This window comes from Carassius carassius, chromosome 40 (assembly GCF_963082965.1).
Source record: "Carassius carassius chromosome 40, fCarCar2.1, whole genome shotgun sequence".
Lineage (NCBI taxonomy): Eukaryota > Metazoa > Chordata > Actinopteri > Cypriniformes > Cyprinidae > Carassius > Carassius carassius.
In genome coordinates this window covers 20,268,736-20,287,049 of record NC_081794.1, presented here as the reverse complement: position 1 = coordinate 20,287,049, position 18,314 = coordinate 20,268,736, and the positions used below count along the sequence as shown (strand labels likewise).

Sequence of the window (18,314 nt, the reverse complement as noted above, 5' to 3'; positions counted from 1 at the left end):
GCATGCCTTTTAAAATAAGTGTCCACCCAAAGGATCTTGGAGCACATTTAAAGGGATACTTTACAAAAGTGAAAATTCTGTCATCGTTTACTCATCGTAATGTCATTCCAAAACTGTCTGAACTTCTTCAGTGGAACACAAAAGATAATGTTTTGTAGAATCCCAATGTTGACTGTTTTGGTTCAAAAAGACTTGCATTGTAAGGACAAAAATTACAATGGAAGTCAGTGGGAATCAAAACTCTTTGGTTACCAACATTATGGAGAATATTTTCCTTTATGTTGCTCAGAAGAAATAAAGTCATACAGGTTTGAGGCTGACTAAATGATGACAAAATAAAAAATTTGGGGTCATCCAAAAATGAAAATGTGTGTTTTCTCATCTTTATGTTGTTCCAAACCTGTGTGACTTTCTTCTGTGAAACACAAAAAATTTGTGACAGTGACTTTTTTTCTCCATACCATTAAAAAAAAAAGAATTGTGGTATTTGAGGTTGTTTTGTATAGAAGCCTGGTTTTCTGCCATGATATAAAAAATAAAAGTAATTGCGACTCAAAACTTAAGATTTATTTACTTACAATTCTGAGAAAAAGAATTCTGAAAACATCGTAATTGTGAGATATAAACTCAGAATTCTGACTTCTGTTTTTTCTGCTCCATGGAATAAAAAAGGTACTTGCAACTTCTTATTTTACAGTTTTTCAATCTCAACTTTTTGTTGCACAATTGTGAGTTTATGGCCTGGTTTCACAGACATGGCTTAGACTAAGCCAGGGCTAGGCAATAATTCAATTAGGACATTGAAGTAATTTTTTTATTAACGTGCCTTGGAAAAAACATTACTGGTGTGCATTTTGAGACAAAAGAGGCACTGATATATTTTAAAATCAGTCAGTGCACGTTTCTTTCAGTTAAACAGCTTAGACTTACACTTTACTCTGGAACTAGGCTTAAGCCTTGTCTGTGAAACCAGGTATATATCTCACAAATTGCAATTTTTATTGCAAACCTGAGGGGGGGGGGGAGACAAATGTGAGATATAACCTTAGTTGCAACAGGAAGAAAGTCACAATTACCTTTTTTTATTTTTGGACCACATTGACACTCCTTATATGGACAAAAATATATTTTTCCTCCTTTTTGTGTTCCAAAGAAGAAAAAGAGAATGACATGGGGATGAGAAATAATTTTTTAGGTGAATATCCTATTAACATTCAAATCACATCCCGCGGTTAACACATACTGTAGTAATCAGACACTTCACATTGCAAGTGCTAATTATAGAGACAGGATCTGACTGTTAAATCCTGACAAATATTGAACAAAGTGCCTTATTTTCAATATTTCTTGTGGTTCTGCTATGGGTGTTTCACATGATTAAGCTTGTGTGATGTCTTTGTCAAATAGCCTGATATCATTATCAGCCATCTTCATTCAGTCACTCACATGCTCTCACACAATAATATTTGAAGTAATGCTGTGTAGTGTAAAAATGTAGCCAATTTCAGCTGCTCTGACAGCCCTCCATGGTTGGGTTGGCTGATAATATTATTATTTCCCGCACTGCACTTTTTTTTTCTTTTCTCAACCATATACCGTAACCCAGTCTTTTAAATGAGCAGTCAGACTCAATGCTATTTAATTGGCATTATTTATTATTGCTTGCCAAGCTTAAGTGCCTTTTCAATGAGCAGCACACTCTATATGAATGGGCTATGTGTTAGTAATCAAGCGGTGACATGAATTTCAGTGTTCAGTCTTTTGGGAATCATGTGCTATTTACATCTACATATTCATGTTTTCTGAAATAATAGCCTCTCGGTGCTGTTAAGCATTAACAATGGAACTACAATGTATTGCTGATACATCATGTGCTTGCAGAGTATGAGTGTGAATCAGACCTGGGGATTCTTCTATCTAGACACTGTGTAGAAATGGCCTCTAAAACTGTTCTGTTGCTGATTTTGCTTGCTTTTCCTGAGGCAGGAACCCTAGCCCATAAACTATTTAATAAAAACACAATTTATCTCTCACTCTTTTGAAGGCAGCTCTTTTATACATCCTCCAAATTCTGCACTTTAATAGATTAATTGGATGGAGTGGTCTAATAAAGTTTATTTTCCCAGCATTTATGTGTTCAGCGTTTTCATATCCTCTTCACTACACACAAGGACAAATGTATTCATTGTAAATGAAAAAAGAGCATCTGTTCCAGCAGAGATGCTTCATGTTGAGAAAGATTTCAGTGGTCATTTTTTTCGGTATGATTTGTTAATATAAAGCATTAGGTATCATGAACTACAAATCAACAATTTGTATAACAACATTTACTGATTTAGTCCATTTGTAAATATACAACTGATTAATCTTAATTCATAGTAAAAATATAAATATATATAATATAAACCGATTAATAAATGGTGTAAAATTATTGTATTTATTAATGATACCATTCCATGGTTTGGGGTCAATAAGATGTGTTAATGTTAAAGTCTTATAAATGTCTTTCCTGTCTCTTTCAATAAATTAAATGCATTTATGCTCAAGTTTGAGTTGTAGTGCACCTATTTAGTTGACTAATGTTAATGATTGATTACACAAGTTATTTCAGTAAAGATCCACATACACACACACAAGATGACCATGTGCTCCATTCACCGAAGTGTTTGGCTGTCTAAAAAAGTGGTATTGCCACCACGCTCCATTTCCTTGGCTTAATGTTCTCAGCAATTCCAAATAAAGCTGTGCTGTGAAAATATATGCTTTGTGCTGCTGAATGTGATCCTCATAATCTCTCAGCAAACACTGAATGCCATCAGAATGTTCATTTCCCCTCACAAGAATCCCCCAGAGAAGCCACAGCGCCCATTACTGCGCAACAGGCTAATATTTAACCAGAAAGCACATTACCAATCAGAGCCCGAGTCCATATGCAAGATTAAGAGAAGCGTAAATATGAAATAGAACATTCGAATTTAACAGGCAGTCAGTCAAGACAGCTGCTTTTTGACACACTTCTGCTTTCATCACAGCAGCAGTGAAAGAGCATTTGCACTTGAAATGATTACGCACTTGCAAATATAATTATGCAAATTTATTAATTTGGCAAAGATGTTTCTGCAATTTTGGGTTGGAGGGGAAAAACACTGCCAGAATAACCCATCATTTTTCAAGAGCACTAAAATAATCTGAAGAATGCCATGGGTGATTGAGAGAGGCAACAACATGAACTCAGTGTTTAGATCTGAGTGTTGGTTGACAAAAACATCAGTCTGTAAATCGTCTGTAAAAACCCCATATTAGTCTTTCAGGTTCAGTTATGATTCCATGACAGGACTATTAACCCTGTGTTGAGTCTTGCTTCTTTCTTCAGTTACTTTCACTTTCACAGTTGACAGCAGTCAGGCTATAGTTAGCTCAAGTAAAACCGTGCTTCTAAGGCTCAGTCCTAATTTTACAGTGCTATCTTGTTTAGATCTTTCTAAGTGATCAGATTTATAATTTGGCAACAGAAAACAATAAAACACATTTGTAAGAAAAGGTGCATCTTAATCCGTATATTTCATGCCTAGACAACTTTGCAGCAGAGTTTAGCTTCGAGCCTGATCAAACTCACCTAGCTTTCTAAGGCTGTGCCTCAAAGCAGCTGTCTTGTTCCCTTGCTGCCCTATGAAGCAATGACTTTCAAAGCAGCATTTACACACATTCTATTTCAGATAGATTTCTGAGCCAACATAAAAGAAAAGGGATACAGGATCTACAACAAATAAGAGAGAGCGAGAGAGCTTTGGTGATAACTAAGTGCATATTTAATAGCATACGATACTAATTTATTACTTTAAATTAAATAAAAAGTGGAAAGAGTTTATCAAAAACTTACATTTCCACACAAACTGACCAAAAACTGCAACTTTTAGAGTTGCCCATCCCTGGTGTACTTATTCTATATACTATTTTACAGTATAAATAGTGTGAGTATATTCAAACCGGAAATTCCAACAAGACATACACTGTAAATACCACTTATTTAACTGAATCAACATAGTGTAGAATGTTGGACACCATGCATTCATGAGTCAAAGCTTTCCTTATGTAGTGGAGGAACTTTCAAACTCTGTAGTTGGATAACAAGATCACCTAATTCTATTCTTACCCTAGACTTTTAGTGCATAGTGATATGCTGTAAGTGCAGAGTGTACAGCATTGTTTCCCAATCCTGATCCTGGAGAACCCAAACCACTGCATTCTTTTGATTTCTCTCTTATCGGACACACTAATATTTTGGAGTCTACTAACGGGCTGATAAGTTGAATCAAGTTTGTTTCATTAGGGAGAAAAAAATGCATTAAAATGTGTATTTTTTTTTTCCTGGACTAGGTTTGGGAACGACTGCTGGGAACCCCACTCATTTGGGACACAGCCATAGACTTGCACTGCTGGAAGGTCAGCAGCACCTACTGTAGCACCATATAATTTACTACAAATCACTCAGAGCATCTCGTCCACCCAAGACCCTCTTAGTCATGCATGACCAAGCACCACTCTTATTAGTGTTTAATGTAGTGTACAGTTCACATTAAACGTTAAAGAAGAGTCAGTATTAATCTGTATGATGACGTTTGCGAAAGGACATTGATTGAAGAGCATATTAAATGTGCTGACTGAAGCACATTTAAAGCTTGCGTCATGCTTAAAGGGATAGTTCACCATTAATTGGAAATTGAAAATCATTTACTCACCAATATATGCTGGTCCAAACTTGTATAACTTTTAAAGAATGTTTCTACTGTTCTTATCCATGCATTCCATGTCAATGGAATCCAAAACAACACTGAGCCCCACTTTACTGTACTTTCATTATCCATTCTTGAATATAGAGTCCAAAAGGATTTTTCTAATCTAAAGAAACTTTCTCAACTAAAAAGAACCTTCTGGACAATGAAAAATTTCCATGGATGCTAAAGGTTTTTTTTGGAGCCATAGTTGCTGAAAAGGACCATTATCTTTCATAAGTATAGCTACTATCAGTATACTCTCAAATTAAAGTTAGCTGATATCATTATAATCCCACGAAATGCTGAGTTATTGGCAATTCAAACGCTATTAAATGATAGTTTAAAAGTTAGTAGACATCTGTCTCTCTGGGGTAAAATACTGTATATACACTCTTCCAAAGCTCAAACCATTCAATAATGCACCTCGAAGGGAACACAATGAACTTTCAGCTGCAGTCATGTTTATGTTTGCATATGTGAAGCTCATACAACATGTTTTCAGAGGTTAACAGCCAAGGCTGAGATCATAGAGTGCTGTTTGTCAGATAATGACCCTTTGAACCTTCCATCCATCAGGAAGAGGGGAAGACAGATGCTGTTTCTGATGTGACATTTGCCAGAAGTGTAAATGTATGGAATGTATGGAGTGTGAAGCATAGACTGATAGACAGATGTGGCATCTCCAGGCTCCCTCAAGAGTTTATGAATGTCTGGAACAAGTATTTCAATCAAAATTCATAGTTTAACAGATGCATAATACATAATGAAACCTTTACATTTCATTTCCCACTTCCTAAGCATTATATTAAATATTCATTTCTAACTATTTCTCCTCAAAGCCACAACAGATCTCCTACTGAAGGTCAGAAAATGAAAGTTGAATATTTGGTGCAGGTGTTTCTGTAAATATGCCAGTAACTTCATCATTTAATATTACCCAGAATTAGTATTCTGAAGACATTTACCATGACTTGAAAACTGTGCTCTGTGAATTTTAATAAAACGGCATGAAGCTAGAGATAATTAGACTGCTGTGAATAGAAATGTGAACAGTTACCTGGATTTTTGCAGCTCACATCCTTATTTTCTCTAAAAGAAGACTATAGGAAGAAATTAGGAAAAGAGGAAGATTCATAGGGCATTCTCATTATTACGACATATCTCTCATTAAATGAACAGCCCCTGAATCAATTAATTATGACTCACTCATGAACTGCACGTTGCAAATCAAGAGCATAATTTCAATATAGCCATTTTTATTTTTTACACTTTACAATCATGTCTTTGTTCATGGTTTTACTCATGTTTAAAGTTAAAATTGTAACATTTAATGTTAACTGATGGAGTAGAGTCACGTGGATAACTTTTTGTGGGTTATTGTGATGTATTTATCAGCTGTTTGGACTCTGATGGCACCCATTCACTGCAGAGGATCTATTGGTGAGCAAGGGATGTAATGCTATATTTCTACAAATCTGCTGATGAAAAAATAAACCCATCTACGTCATGGATGGCATGGGGGTGAGTATATTTTGGTTAAACTATTCCTTTAACGACTGTTCACAAGACTTTAATCTCTTTCCCTTCTAATTTCAGTCTAAATCATCCATCATTATGTAGTAATCATCATTAAACTGCATTACCACAATTCCAAGCAATCCAATGCATGCATGTATCAATTTGCATTCGTACCTGAATGGGATATTTATGCTACATAAAAATTGCATAACTCTCCTTATAGACACTATTAGCCTTGCATCCTGATTCCTGCACCAGCAGCTGAAGCCATGCAACATGAGTAGACTTCCTTTCACTCGCTTAGAAATAGTTAGATCATTCCAATCACGAGTCCCAGGACTTCATCTGATGGATCAAACAATGACAAAAGGGGTTGAAAGTATGTAGGTACCGGCCCTGCATTATTACATGTTGGTGCAGTTAATATCAAATATGCCTTTATTTTTGGGACTACTAATACATGTTGACTTTTTTTAAAGAAGAAAAGGTCAGAATGCTGTTCTACAATGCTGGAATGTAAATGAGAATGAGAGAGAAATTCTGTAGCGGCAGCATTAGCCTAATGTGCCTGTCTGTGTCCCGGCTATAAGGAGGTGCAATTATGATCTTATCTAGTAACAGCTTCCTACTGCTAGAAAAACACCTCTCGCCCGGACTCATTCGTTTTCAGAAGGAAAGCAAGCGGCTTACTGTTGGCTCTTTTTATAGCTTGGCTGGTGGTGATTTGTCCAGGAAAATGCCGGGGCACTATTATGGAACAACTGAATCGAGCATTGTGAAGTTTGCAAACATGCACCGTATCTGTCCAGGGGCCCTGTAATTGCTTTGTGCTGTCAGGCAGCGTTGTTGCAAATTATTTTCCAGATGTTTGAGAAGTCTGCCCCGACATTTACATGAGTTTACACTCTTAAAAATAAAGCCTCTAAATGGGGGGTTTTGCAGCAATGCCATAGAACAATTTTTGGTTCCCAAAAAAAACTAGTGAGCAGTTCATAAAAGCACCCCTTTTTTCTTAGTTTGAAGAACATTATTAGAATGTAAAGAGCCCTTTTCCACCATAAAGAGCTTTTGAGAAGTGGAAATGCACATACAAGCACAAGTATGGTTTTAAGTTGGCTAAACATAAACAACATAAAAATAGAGAAAAGAATGCAATTTATATAATTACTAATATAATTATAAAAGTGATTAGTTATTAAAAATAATTTAACATTAAGCCACCATACCATATTTTTTAATGATGTAAAGCACTGCAAAAATAAAAAATAAAAAAACGGTGTTTTATGATCATTTTATGGCATAGTTGACATAGGGTCAATGTACTCACCAATTATCTTACACTGTTTATTTCCCAGTTCAAAAGGGGGAACACGTGCTCTCAAATGTTTGAACCCTGTAACTTGTGGTGCGCCATAAGTCCTAAATTGGCCATGCGTAAAAGCGCCGCGCTGTGTGTTTATCAAATAGTGAAAGACTTACAATTTAGAAAAGCAGAACCATTGGCTGTGCAGCCCTGTGACGTCACATTTGTATTTGTCGCTCGGCTCTTTCTTTCAGTGAACGCGTGTGGGCCTGGGCTGGAGAGCAGAGCGCGGATGGAACGGAAGCGCTCCACACTGGACCTGAAGTTCTGCATGAACGCGCTTCATTTCTCCACACCATGGGAGACGGTTTACCGTCCGTAAACTACAGCAATGATTCTAAACGCGGCACGGTGGATCTTAACTTATCCGAACAGTGGCTCGTGGGCATGGGAATCATCATGGGTCTGATAGTGTTCATCATTGTAGTGGGAAATATACTGGTTATAGTCGCCATAGCGCGGAATCAGAGGCTCCAGACGCTCACCAATGTTTTCATCGTGTCTCTGGCGTGCGCAGATCTCATCATGGGGTTACTGGTAGTGCCATTTGGTGCAGCCTTGGAGGTCAGAGGAGCCTGGATGTATGGATCGTTCTTCTGTGAATTCTGGATATCTGTTGATGTACTTTGCGTCACGGCGAGCATCGAGACCCTGTGCGTAATTGCTATAGACAGGTACATCGCCATCATCTCTCCGTTTCGCTATCAGAGTCTTTTAACGAAAGCACGAGCCAAGGTGGTGGTTTGTGGAGTCTGGGCTATATCAGCTCTGGTGTCATTTCCACCCATCCTAATGCACTGGTCCCGGGACAGAGAGGAGACAGCGTGCTATGACAATCCCGAGTGCTGTGACTTCATCACCAACCGCGCATATGCCATCTCCTCCTCTATTATATCGTTTTACATCCCTTTAATAGTTATGATATTCGTCTATGCCAGAGTGTATAGAGAAGCCAAACAACAGCTGAACAAAATCAACAAATGTGAGGGAAGGTTTTACAACAATCATGGTACTAATTGCAAACCTAACCGAAAACGAGCTACCAAGATCCTAGCTTTAAAAGAGCAGAAGGCACTGAAAACGTTGGGAATAATCATGGGAACGTTCACTCTCTGCTGGCTGCCGTTCTTCATCGTTAACGTGATGCGGGTGTTTTGCGCACATGTGGTGGATAAGGAGCTCTTCGTGTTTTTGAACTGGCTGGGGTACGTGAACTCCGCCTTCAACCCCATCATATACTGCCGGAGTCCGGACTTCAGGAAAGCTTTCAAGAGGTTGTTGTGTTGTCCGAGGCAGGCGGACCGCAGGCTGCACGTGAGCTCGTGCGATCTGTCGCGCTGCACCGGGGGCTTTGGGAACTCGGTGGAGCAGAGCATGCTCGGGACGTGGTCGGACTGTAACGGCGCGGACAGCAGCGACTGCCGTCTGGAAAGAAACGGCAGGATGTCCCATTCAGAGTCTCAACTGTAGAAGTACAACCGTGACAATTTAATCGATATTACACGAGCGAGAGTGCTGTTTGTGTTTCATATCAGGTAATGACGACTTTGCTGAAAGTGTGATATTGCTTGTTCAATAAACAATCAATGTGACGTGTAATGCGTTTCCTAGAAAATTGGCCAGTCGCATATTTCTTCTTCGTAGACGAAAATAGTTCCAGAAAAAAAATCAAAGCGTTATTTTTGACTATTGCCAAGCAACGCACAAACTAAATATAGGCCTATGGGTGGGACGGAGTGACCACCATCTATCTCCCCTCCCCCACACAAAGTATTCTGTATACACTTCGCTCAACTCCGGGTTTTACTCGAGCGATCGTGGATTGAAAAAAACCGCACTCGCTCCGCTTCCACTTCGAACTGCTCCTATGTGAACACGAATAAGCGCGGAGTAATACAAACAGTGAAAAGTCCAAGTACCACTTTTGAAGAGCAGTTCCGCCAATCAAATTCGAGGACCAGCACGAACTGTTGTATAAAATAGATAACAGGCCAACTGAAATTTTGCCGTGTCCAAACAACCAATTCAAACTCATTTGATCCCATTTTCCCCCAGCTAAATAAGTATTTAAATTTTGAGAAGGCATTTAAGCAAATTGCTAAATTTAAGCAAATTGAAAATTAGCAAACTGAAAAATTTATTATTTTTTTGTCAATTGTACTGAACAGGTAGGCCTATTTCAAAGATAGGCTACATTAATATATTTCTTTGTTTCATTAAATGTAACAATATTCCTTAAATTGTTGAAATTTATACACATTTCTCAAGTGAATCAATCAGGTATTCAAAATGGGTTTCTTACTATTTACAAATGTGTTCATTGACATGAAATAAATTGTGGTCTATATTGTGATGTGATTCATACAAGACAGAGTATAGCCTACATTAATATACATTAATAATAGACACATAAAATATTAGCTATGTTTATCATATACACAGAGGAGCAAACTAGAATAAAAAAGCTCTAAACTAACTATTTAAACCAGCTGTTTAAATAGGATCACATTAGCCTAGACAGTCTGCACCTTCATATAGCCTATTGCTGAGAGCTCATGTAAAATTCACATAAAAATACAACTTTTCTAGATCCCTCAAGCTCAAAAGCAAATGCAGTCACAAGTGTTAATGTGGGATTAAATGGGTTCAAAACACTGATCTATAATATACATTTTGCAAGGGTTGAATTGTAAAAACGGACATCATTTGGAATACAAACCATTCTGTATTTAGCCGTAATAAATGGCAGCGTGGCCGAACTGAAGCAGTGGTGTGTTGAAACAGTGTTTGTCATTCTTCATAGCAATGTTTTCAGGCTTTGAGCCTTAACATTGTTTATTGGAATGTTTAATTCTCGAATGTGTGATATTAAATCTCGTTTTACCTCATACCTGTATAATGTGCAAATTGTACAAGGAGGAAGTTGTTTATATTAAACAAATATTAAAAATGTACAGTATTTATCTGATGCATTGTACAAGATATACAAAAAAGCGTGGCAATGTGATGTTAAATATTACTTGTGATTTGCACCTTATTTGTGTCAAATGTGAGCTGCCCATGGGGCAGTGAGCTTCTTGCATTTTCCATTCATTTTGAATTTCTACCAGTTATAAATGTTAGATTGATTTATCTGTAAATGAGATGCACAGACATATTTTTGGGCAGGAAAAAATGTATTGTCCCAACTTCACATTTTTACAGAAATAATTTATGTATCAGTGCCTCATGTGAAGTATTGTACAAGATTCATCATGTTGACGTCAAGTTGGCTAGCGTGCAATAAAATGTGTTATTGTGAAAAGGCACATTGCTTTTGTAATTACTTTATCATTTGTCATGAAGATCATCACCATCATCTGTTGGCATTTGAGTATGTTGTTTGTTTTTTTCATGGAAAAATGTTTCAGATGCACTTACTGAAATGAGGGATCAATTTTATGTCAACAGATCTTTAACTATTTTATTTACACAGTTGCGATTTACATCTCAATATGTGAATTACTCTCATCAGCAGTTGATTGAAAGTTAAAAAATGTCCTTTTCAACATGGCTAATGTCTACCAAAGGCCTCCCATTAGAGTTTGCCTTAAATATTTATGTGCTGACCTCATTTAGTTTGATCTGATTGCTGCACCTGCATCACTGTTGGGTTTTCCACCATTTCTGACCAGATTAGACTTTAAAAAATAACACGACTCATGTGAAAACTACCAGTATGTGTTGAGGTGCAGGGTGTGTGCCCCTTGGTTAAGATTCACATCACAATATAAACACAAAGCATTATGAAATTCTCCTAATGTTATCATTTTCTGCACCATTGGAGTGTTAGCAAAAGCTTTAGGAAAATATGGAAATTCAAATTTTCTGCAGATCAACTTGCCTTATGCCTTTCATGAATCAACTGCATGCAAGTAAAAAAACAAACAAAAAAACTATATAGGAGTACTCTGTTTAAAGTGAAATCCATCTTAAATCACAGTTAGCACTGACCGACAATATGGTGCAATTATGTGGTCCATTATTTTAATATAGCCTATTGGTTAGTGTCATTTTCTGGTCTAGTTTTATGATTTTGAAATAAATCTTTTCTGCTTATTTAGCCTGCATGTATTTATTTGATTAAAAATACAGTAAAAATGGCAACATTGTGAATTACTATTACTATTTAAAGGGGTCATATGATGTTGCTAAAAAGAACATTATTTTGTGTATTTGGTGTAATGAAATGTGTTTATGTGGTTTAAAAACACATTATTTTCCACATACTGTACATTATTGTTTCTCCTCTATGCCCCGTCTTTCTTAAACCCGTCCTTTTTTACAAAGCTTATGGTCTGAAAAGCGAGGTGTGCTCTGACTGGCCAGCTATCCAGTGCTTTGTGATTTGCCAAATGCCTCAAGCGTGTGATGGAAATGTTATGCCCCTTGACATACTGTGAGGCATTTCGCAGTCAAAACAAGACAAAAACTAGACAAAAACAATAAAAACCCATGACAAACGGGGCATTTGTTGCATCCAATGTGAACATAATTACGGATTTTAATGACTTATACTGTCTTTTTACACATTGCTTTGCATCTCCACAACATGGCGCCAGCAGCATCGGCTAGAATCAAAGTTACGCCTTCTTTCTTTGTGTGAAACATTTGGGCGGTGTTATGCAAATCTTCCCACATCAGTGACATAGACATTTGGGAGCATGTTAGAACAAGCCCCCACATGTCCCCCACATTTTTAATGGTGGTTAACTCTTAACTTTTATAAAGAATATCTCTTTGGGTTTGAAACTTTAGTCTTACCAACTTTACAGATCTTCTTTATGCACCAAGAACTTGGAACACTCCAAAGAGAAAGGAAAACTTGAAATCGCATTATATGACCTCTTTAAAATAACTTGTTAAAAAACTTAATTTGTTTTGTTTATGGCAAAGCTGTATTGTACTCTGATCTGTGTCACATGATCCTTCAGAAATCATCCTAAAATGCGAATTTGAAATATCCAGAAATATTTTTGACCATGGACCGTCTTAAGACACTGGTATAAAGAAAAAAAAAGTGTATGGGTCAAAATTATGCCAAGATTCCTTTGGATATCAAGTAAAGATCATTCCATGTTCCTTGAAGAAATTTTTTAAATTTCCAACCATAAATATGTCAAAACCTTTTTGATTAGTAATATGCATTGCTAAGAACTAATTTGGACGACTTTAAAGGCGATTTTTTGCACCCTCAGATTACAGATTTTCAAATAGTTGTATCTTGGCTATTGTATTCTATGTATTCTATTTTTGATGAATAGAATGTTCTATAGAGCAGTGTTTATTTATTTACATAGCAAACATATTTTACCTATTTTAACCTGTTTTCTATTAAACGCAGAGGCCCCAAACTTTAAAATGGTAATATATCATGGTTGCCACAAAAATATTAAGCAGTACAAATAAAAAAGAAATGTTACTTAAGCATCAAATATTAGAAGGATTTCTGGAGGATCATGTGACACTGAAGACTGTAATGGCTGAAGATTTAGTTTTGACATCACAGGAATAAATGACATTTGAAAATATATTAAATTGCCGTTTAATTTTTTTAAATATATATATATATATATATATATAATTACGCATAACACAATTGAACTTTTCATTATTTATTTTAAAAAATGTATTCTTTATGTTCAATAAAATAAATAAATAAAAAACATCGTTTCAGGTCCCGTTTGAATGCTTATCATTTTATTCCTTCTAAATATAACCAATGTAAAAGGCCTTGTGCTTCAGAAAAAGAAAAGAAATGAAAAAACAAAGAAAGAACGAAAAGCTTTTAGGGAATACATTTAATTTTAACTCACAATTGTGTACTATTAATTATAAGAGGTTGGATGCTTTAAAATGCATTACTGCTCTAAGCTGTCCCCAGAGCCCTCGCGCATTTAAATCTGCCTCAGGGTCGCTGAATGCAATATGTCCACAATGCTTCGGCTAATGAACCTTATTTAAATGTGATTACCTGTGCTTATACAACCGAGCAGCGCTTCACAACAACAACACTGCCCACATCATGAATACATTCCTGGCTGCATGTCACCTTGTTATTTGTAACCGTTTGCTTGGCAAGCATTTGTATCTGGACAGACGTGACAGATGAGAGCCCTTGTGTTGAAATAAATGGTGCACATGTGATTGGGCTTTGGTTGCTTTATCAGCATTGAATTTGCTTCATTAATCAGAAAGCTTATTCTTAGTTTATCATTCTCTGATGACTCTTTACGTAATGGCCCAATGTGGGCCTGCTTTTATTTGCTTGGAGGCTCAAATGCTGCTGTGCTCAAATCAGGAGAATTACAAAGAAACGCACACTGACCTAAGTAGAAAAGATTAGCTCACTGCATGTAGTCAGTGAACAGTACATTTGCTTACTTCATAAAAGTTAAGTCTCTTTTAATAGCAGTTGATGAACAAGTTCAAAACATTTTCTGAGCTTTGACTGCCATTACACATCTTTAGTTCAGTTAAGGGTCGCTTGGTCTGGAGCGCAGCATGTTGTTTTATGGCAGTAAATGGCTGCCAAGAGCACATCATGGAGAAAAAAACGCTCTCATGTTTTTCCCTCTCAAGTTGGCCAACAGCTTACATGGTTAATACTAATACATAATTGCCATACGAGGTGTTGAGAGAATGGCATTCACTTATACGCTACCTGTGCATGCCTGGCTGCCTTCCATTCATTCCAGTGTCGTAGTTTCCATTCGACACCTTTTCTGAAGGGCGCTTTCGGATAACAATATCAACGCTCACTGTACTATGAAGTGTGTGATGAAAACCCTGATAATCCTTTGCATGGGTCAAAATGAAATTTATCACATTAAACAATAGTGTAAAACTCTCTGTTAATCTCTTCAAGTAAACTACTTTTTTTTTGTTTTTTTTTACGATAACCAAAATGAAAACCAGAAAAACGTGCATCATAATGACAACTAATTGACCTATAATCTTTTAAAAAATAAAACCATAAGGAAAATCTAGCCTATATATTGGCCTATATATTTTTTAAATATTTATTGCCCCCGTTTGAACTAGCCTATGTGAAGTGAAGCTGAAAAGACAAAAAACACCAGTTTCCTGAGGGTTAATTACACAACATAAACTTAATATTGCAATTAAGTAGCCTACTTACTGTACATACATTAACATACAATTACATTACATTAAAAAAAAAGACTTTTTCACGTGACCTTATATGTAAATGACCTGGGCTACATTCAGCCCCAAAACGGTGCAAAATGTTTTTTAAATGGAAATGGTGGTGCACTGAACACCCTGTTCTGATGATGCAAGAGTTGCAACTATGGCAGCTGAGAAACTCATGCTTTGTGTTCTTTTTCAATAATTTTCGGAGCCTTATGAAATCGGTATAAATACTTGTTTAATACAAGTTTGTTTGAATAGCGCTTTTTACAGTCACTTGTAAAAAAAGTGGTTCCTAACCGTAGTAAAACATTGCGCACTGGTCTGAGCTTGAACTTGCCTCTTGTGAATACGCATTTCCCTTAAGGCGGGCGTACACGGTGCGAATTCGGATGGTCGGAAGATCGTATGTCCACGCACACGGCACGAGTGAGTTTATCTGAAAATCGTACGGACGAGATGATATACGACACGATTTTACAACCTGCGAATTCCAGAAGCAATCGCACGAAGTTGATAGACGCGTTCGACTTGAAACACCGCTGCACGCACAGAAGGTATGACATTAAAGTACCGCGAGAGCGCTAAGAGAGCACAGATATCCAATGCATTTGAATCGCTCTCGCGGTACTTTGATGCCATACAGGTGATGTCATTCTGTGCAGCGCTGCTTCAAGTCGAACGCGCCTAATATAACTGCTCTCCCTCTCCCATAACTGCATATACAATATTGATACAAGCCGTGACTGTTTCCTACACGTACATGTTATTTTTCAGCAATAGGAAACCGGGACGTTTGGTCACCCTGTGTGTGTGTGTGTGTTCTTGTAGGTTTATAAATATCTGAAATAGGTATTACAACGTAAACATGGTTTGTGAGGACAATTTCTGTGCCCTCGTAAACCAAATGGCTTTAAAAAAATACTATACGGTGTTTAATAGAAATTTTAAACATCCATTTTCCGTAATGGATAGAGGTAGTGTATGGGGATATACAGTATAGAATACCGTTACGTCTATGGAGAGTCCCTGTAAACTACATAATGCGTGTGTGAGAGAGAGCGCGCGCGCGCGAGAGAGAGAGAACTAAAAAGCATGGTACACGTTGCTAGAAACATCATACAGCGCTCGCTGTTCCTGTCAGACTTCAGCGAGTTTATCCTCCTGGTTAATAGTCCACATTCGCCGTGGCGCTGCCCTGTTCGTGTTTCTTCTTCTGTGGTTTTCCGAGTTCGTGATTGGTCAACTTCAGATAAATCAACAAATCGGCTCGTTCAACTGCACATGTCACGAATTCAAACCGATAGCTCACGAACTTTTTAGACATGTTTAAAAATGATCGGGAGGTCGGGAAGTGCTCGTAAGCCACTCTGCTCGGCTCGTAATTCATCGCAAATGATACGAGCCGCGACCATACGCGATTTCCACACGATTGAAAAAAAATTGCATGCGAACTCGTATGACAGCAAAAATCGCACCGTGTACGCCCGCCTTTACTATGGAAGCCCGTTTCCGCCACCAAATAAAAATAAAACAAGATAACTGGGACTTTTTTGTCTCTTCAAATTGTGAGTTCATATCTTGCAATTCTGACACGCAATTGCGAGTTATAATGTCAAAATTGTGAGTTATAAATTCAGAATTGCGAGTTTATATCACACAATTCTGAAAAAAAGTCTGAATTGCGAGTTTATATCACACAATTCTGAGAAAAAAAAGTCAGAATTGTGAGATAAAAAGTCACAATTACTTTGTATTATTTTTTTTTTAGTGGCAGAAACGGGTTTCCATACCTTACAACTCATTGAATTGCATACAATTAATAAGAAGATTAATAAGAAAAAGAATTAGTATTCTCATTAAAACATTACTCCAGGAGTAAATGCATGTACGTACTAAAGGTGTATGAATTTTAATTTTGCAACATTTAATTTTCTACTCAACAGAAATGTTATATTCGAGAAAATTAGAAGTCGTTGACATGATTTTTTTTTTTTTTACTAATATTTTTCTGTTTTCAGAAAAATACATAAATTAATTAAAAAAACTTGAACGTGTCATAAAACATAATTGTTACATAAGTTGGCCAAGTAATATTTTCCTGTTTTGCGCATTTTATGTTCAATAAGATAAATACGTTTTAATGGAAAAATGCTACTTCCCAAAAATAAAAATCTGGATCTGATTATATTTACATAGAGATATATTTGCAAAACGTGGGTAAATCACCTCGTCAACATTCCTGTTGCTCACGACAAGACCTCGCAGATTGAAACGAGGCTCCGGGGGTCTCCGGTTGATATGAGTGTCAGAGCACGTTATCTTGAAGTGCTAAAAATAGGCACTGAGTTTAGCCTACGCAATGGCTCTTTGCCATGTACAGAATGTTTTAACCTGCCATCTCTCAACACCTCCAGGAGACTCTGAAATGCCACACAGGTGAGATGAATTTAAAGCAAGCGGGGTGCAAGTGTCCACTACAAAAGACAGAGGAGTAGAGGAAGAGCTGCAAGAGTTTAACTTTTGAAAGTTGAAGCTGTTGCTGTACATGTAGGGGTTTTGTTCAGATGGCAAAATCTTGTGTGCATTTCAAATGAAGACAGAGCTTCTGTTTGATAAACACATTCAGCCATTTGTGTAAATATGTCTATTATTAGTTCAGGTCGAAGCTAACAGGAAATGCACCACCTAAATTATTTTTCAAAATTGTGTTCCCAGTACTCAATGTCCTGTGGCAGTTTGCCTAAAAATATCAGTTAATTGGGGTAGATGCAATGCGCATTCGAAAAAGTCAGTATAGTAATAAAATTCTAAGAACTTTTCATGTTGTTGTGCCTAATATGAGCACTGTTTTTTCTTTCTTTGGTTTTCTCTCTCTCCTTGTTTCTGTGCGTTTGTGGGAAAGAAGATCAAAAAGTCAAGGCCCAGTACACAAAAACTGTTGGTTTTGGATATCACCTGCTACTGTTACATAATGTTACCTACAGCAATGCAGGTAAAATTGGTCGGGGGAGGCACGTGGTGTGTGCACTGACCCATAAGTCACCTTGTAAGTCATTAAAACTGGGCAACAGCTCTGATAGGGCTGCAGACAGCAGGGAAAATGCAAGATTACATGGAGAGATAAAATGCAACTAACCATTTAAACGTGAATAGTTATGGTGGCAAAAAATAAATAGGGTTTTATTAGGTAGGAGAAAACAACCCTCCCACATCAATCACAGTTGATATGCATGAAATCTGAATTTTGCTAGATTCTATAATTTATACGTAAAATAATATCAATATTAAAATATAGAAAAGTAATATAAATTGAAAACAAAATATTTTAAAAAAATAATATATTTTTATTATAGCTTAAAAATAAATTTTTTATTTATTTATAGAAAATAGATTAAACGTTTAAAACAAATTAAAACAACTTCCGATTATATTTTCATTTTAATCCCCTTCAAACTTCATATTAT

The 18,314-nt window shown here is 36.7% G+C and overlaps 1 protein-coding gene across 1 annotated transcript; it reads left to right on the top strand.

The window, feature by feature from the left end:
- Window positions 1-7,834: 7,834 nt before the first annotated feature.
- LOC132122335 (beta-1 adrenergic receptor-like) lies at window positions 7,835-9,577 on the top strand. The gene has a single exon (XM_059532479.1). The coding sequence runs from the start codon at window positions 7,954-7,956 to the stop codon at window positions 9,124-9,126; it is 1,173 nt and encodes a 390-aa protein (XP_059388462.1). The 5' UTR covers window positions 7,835-7,953; the 3' UTR covers window positions 9,127-9,577.
- The last annotated feature ends 8,737 nt before the right edge of the window (window positions 9,578-18,314 follow it).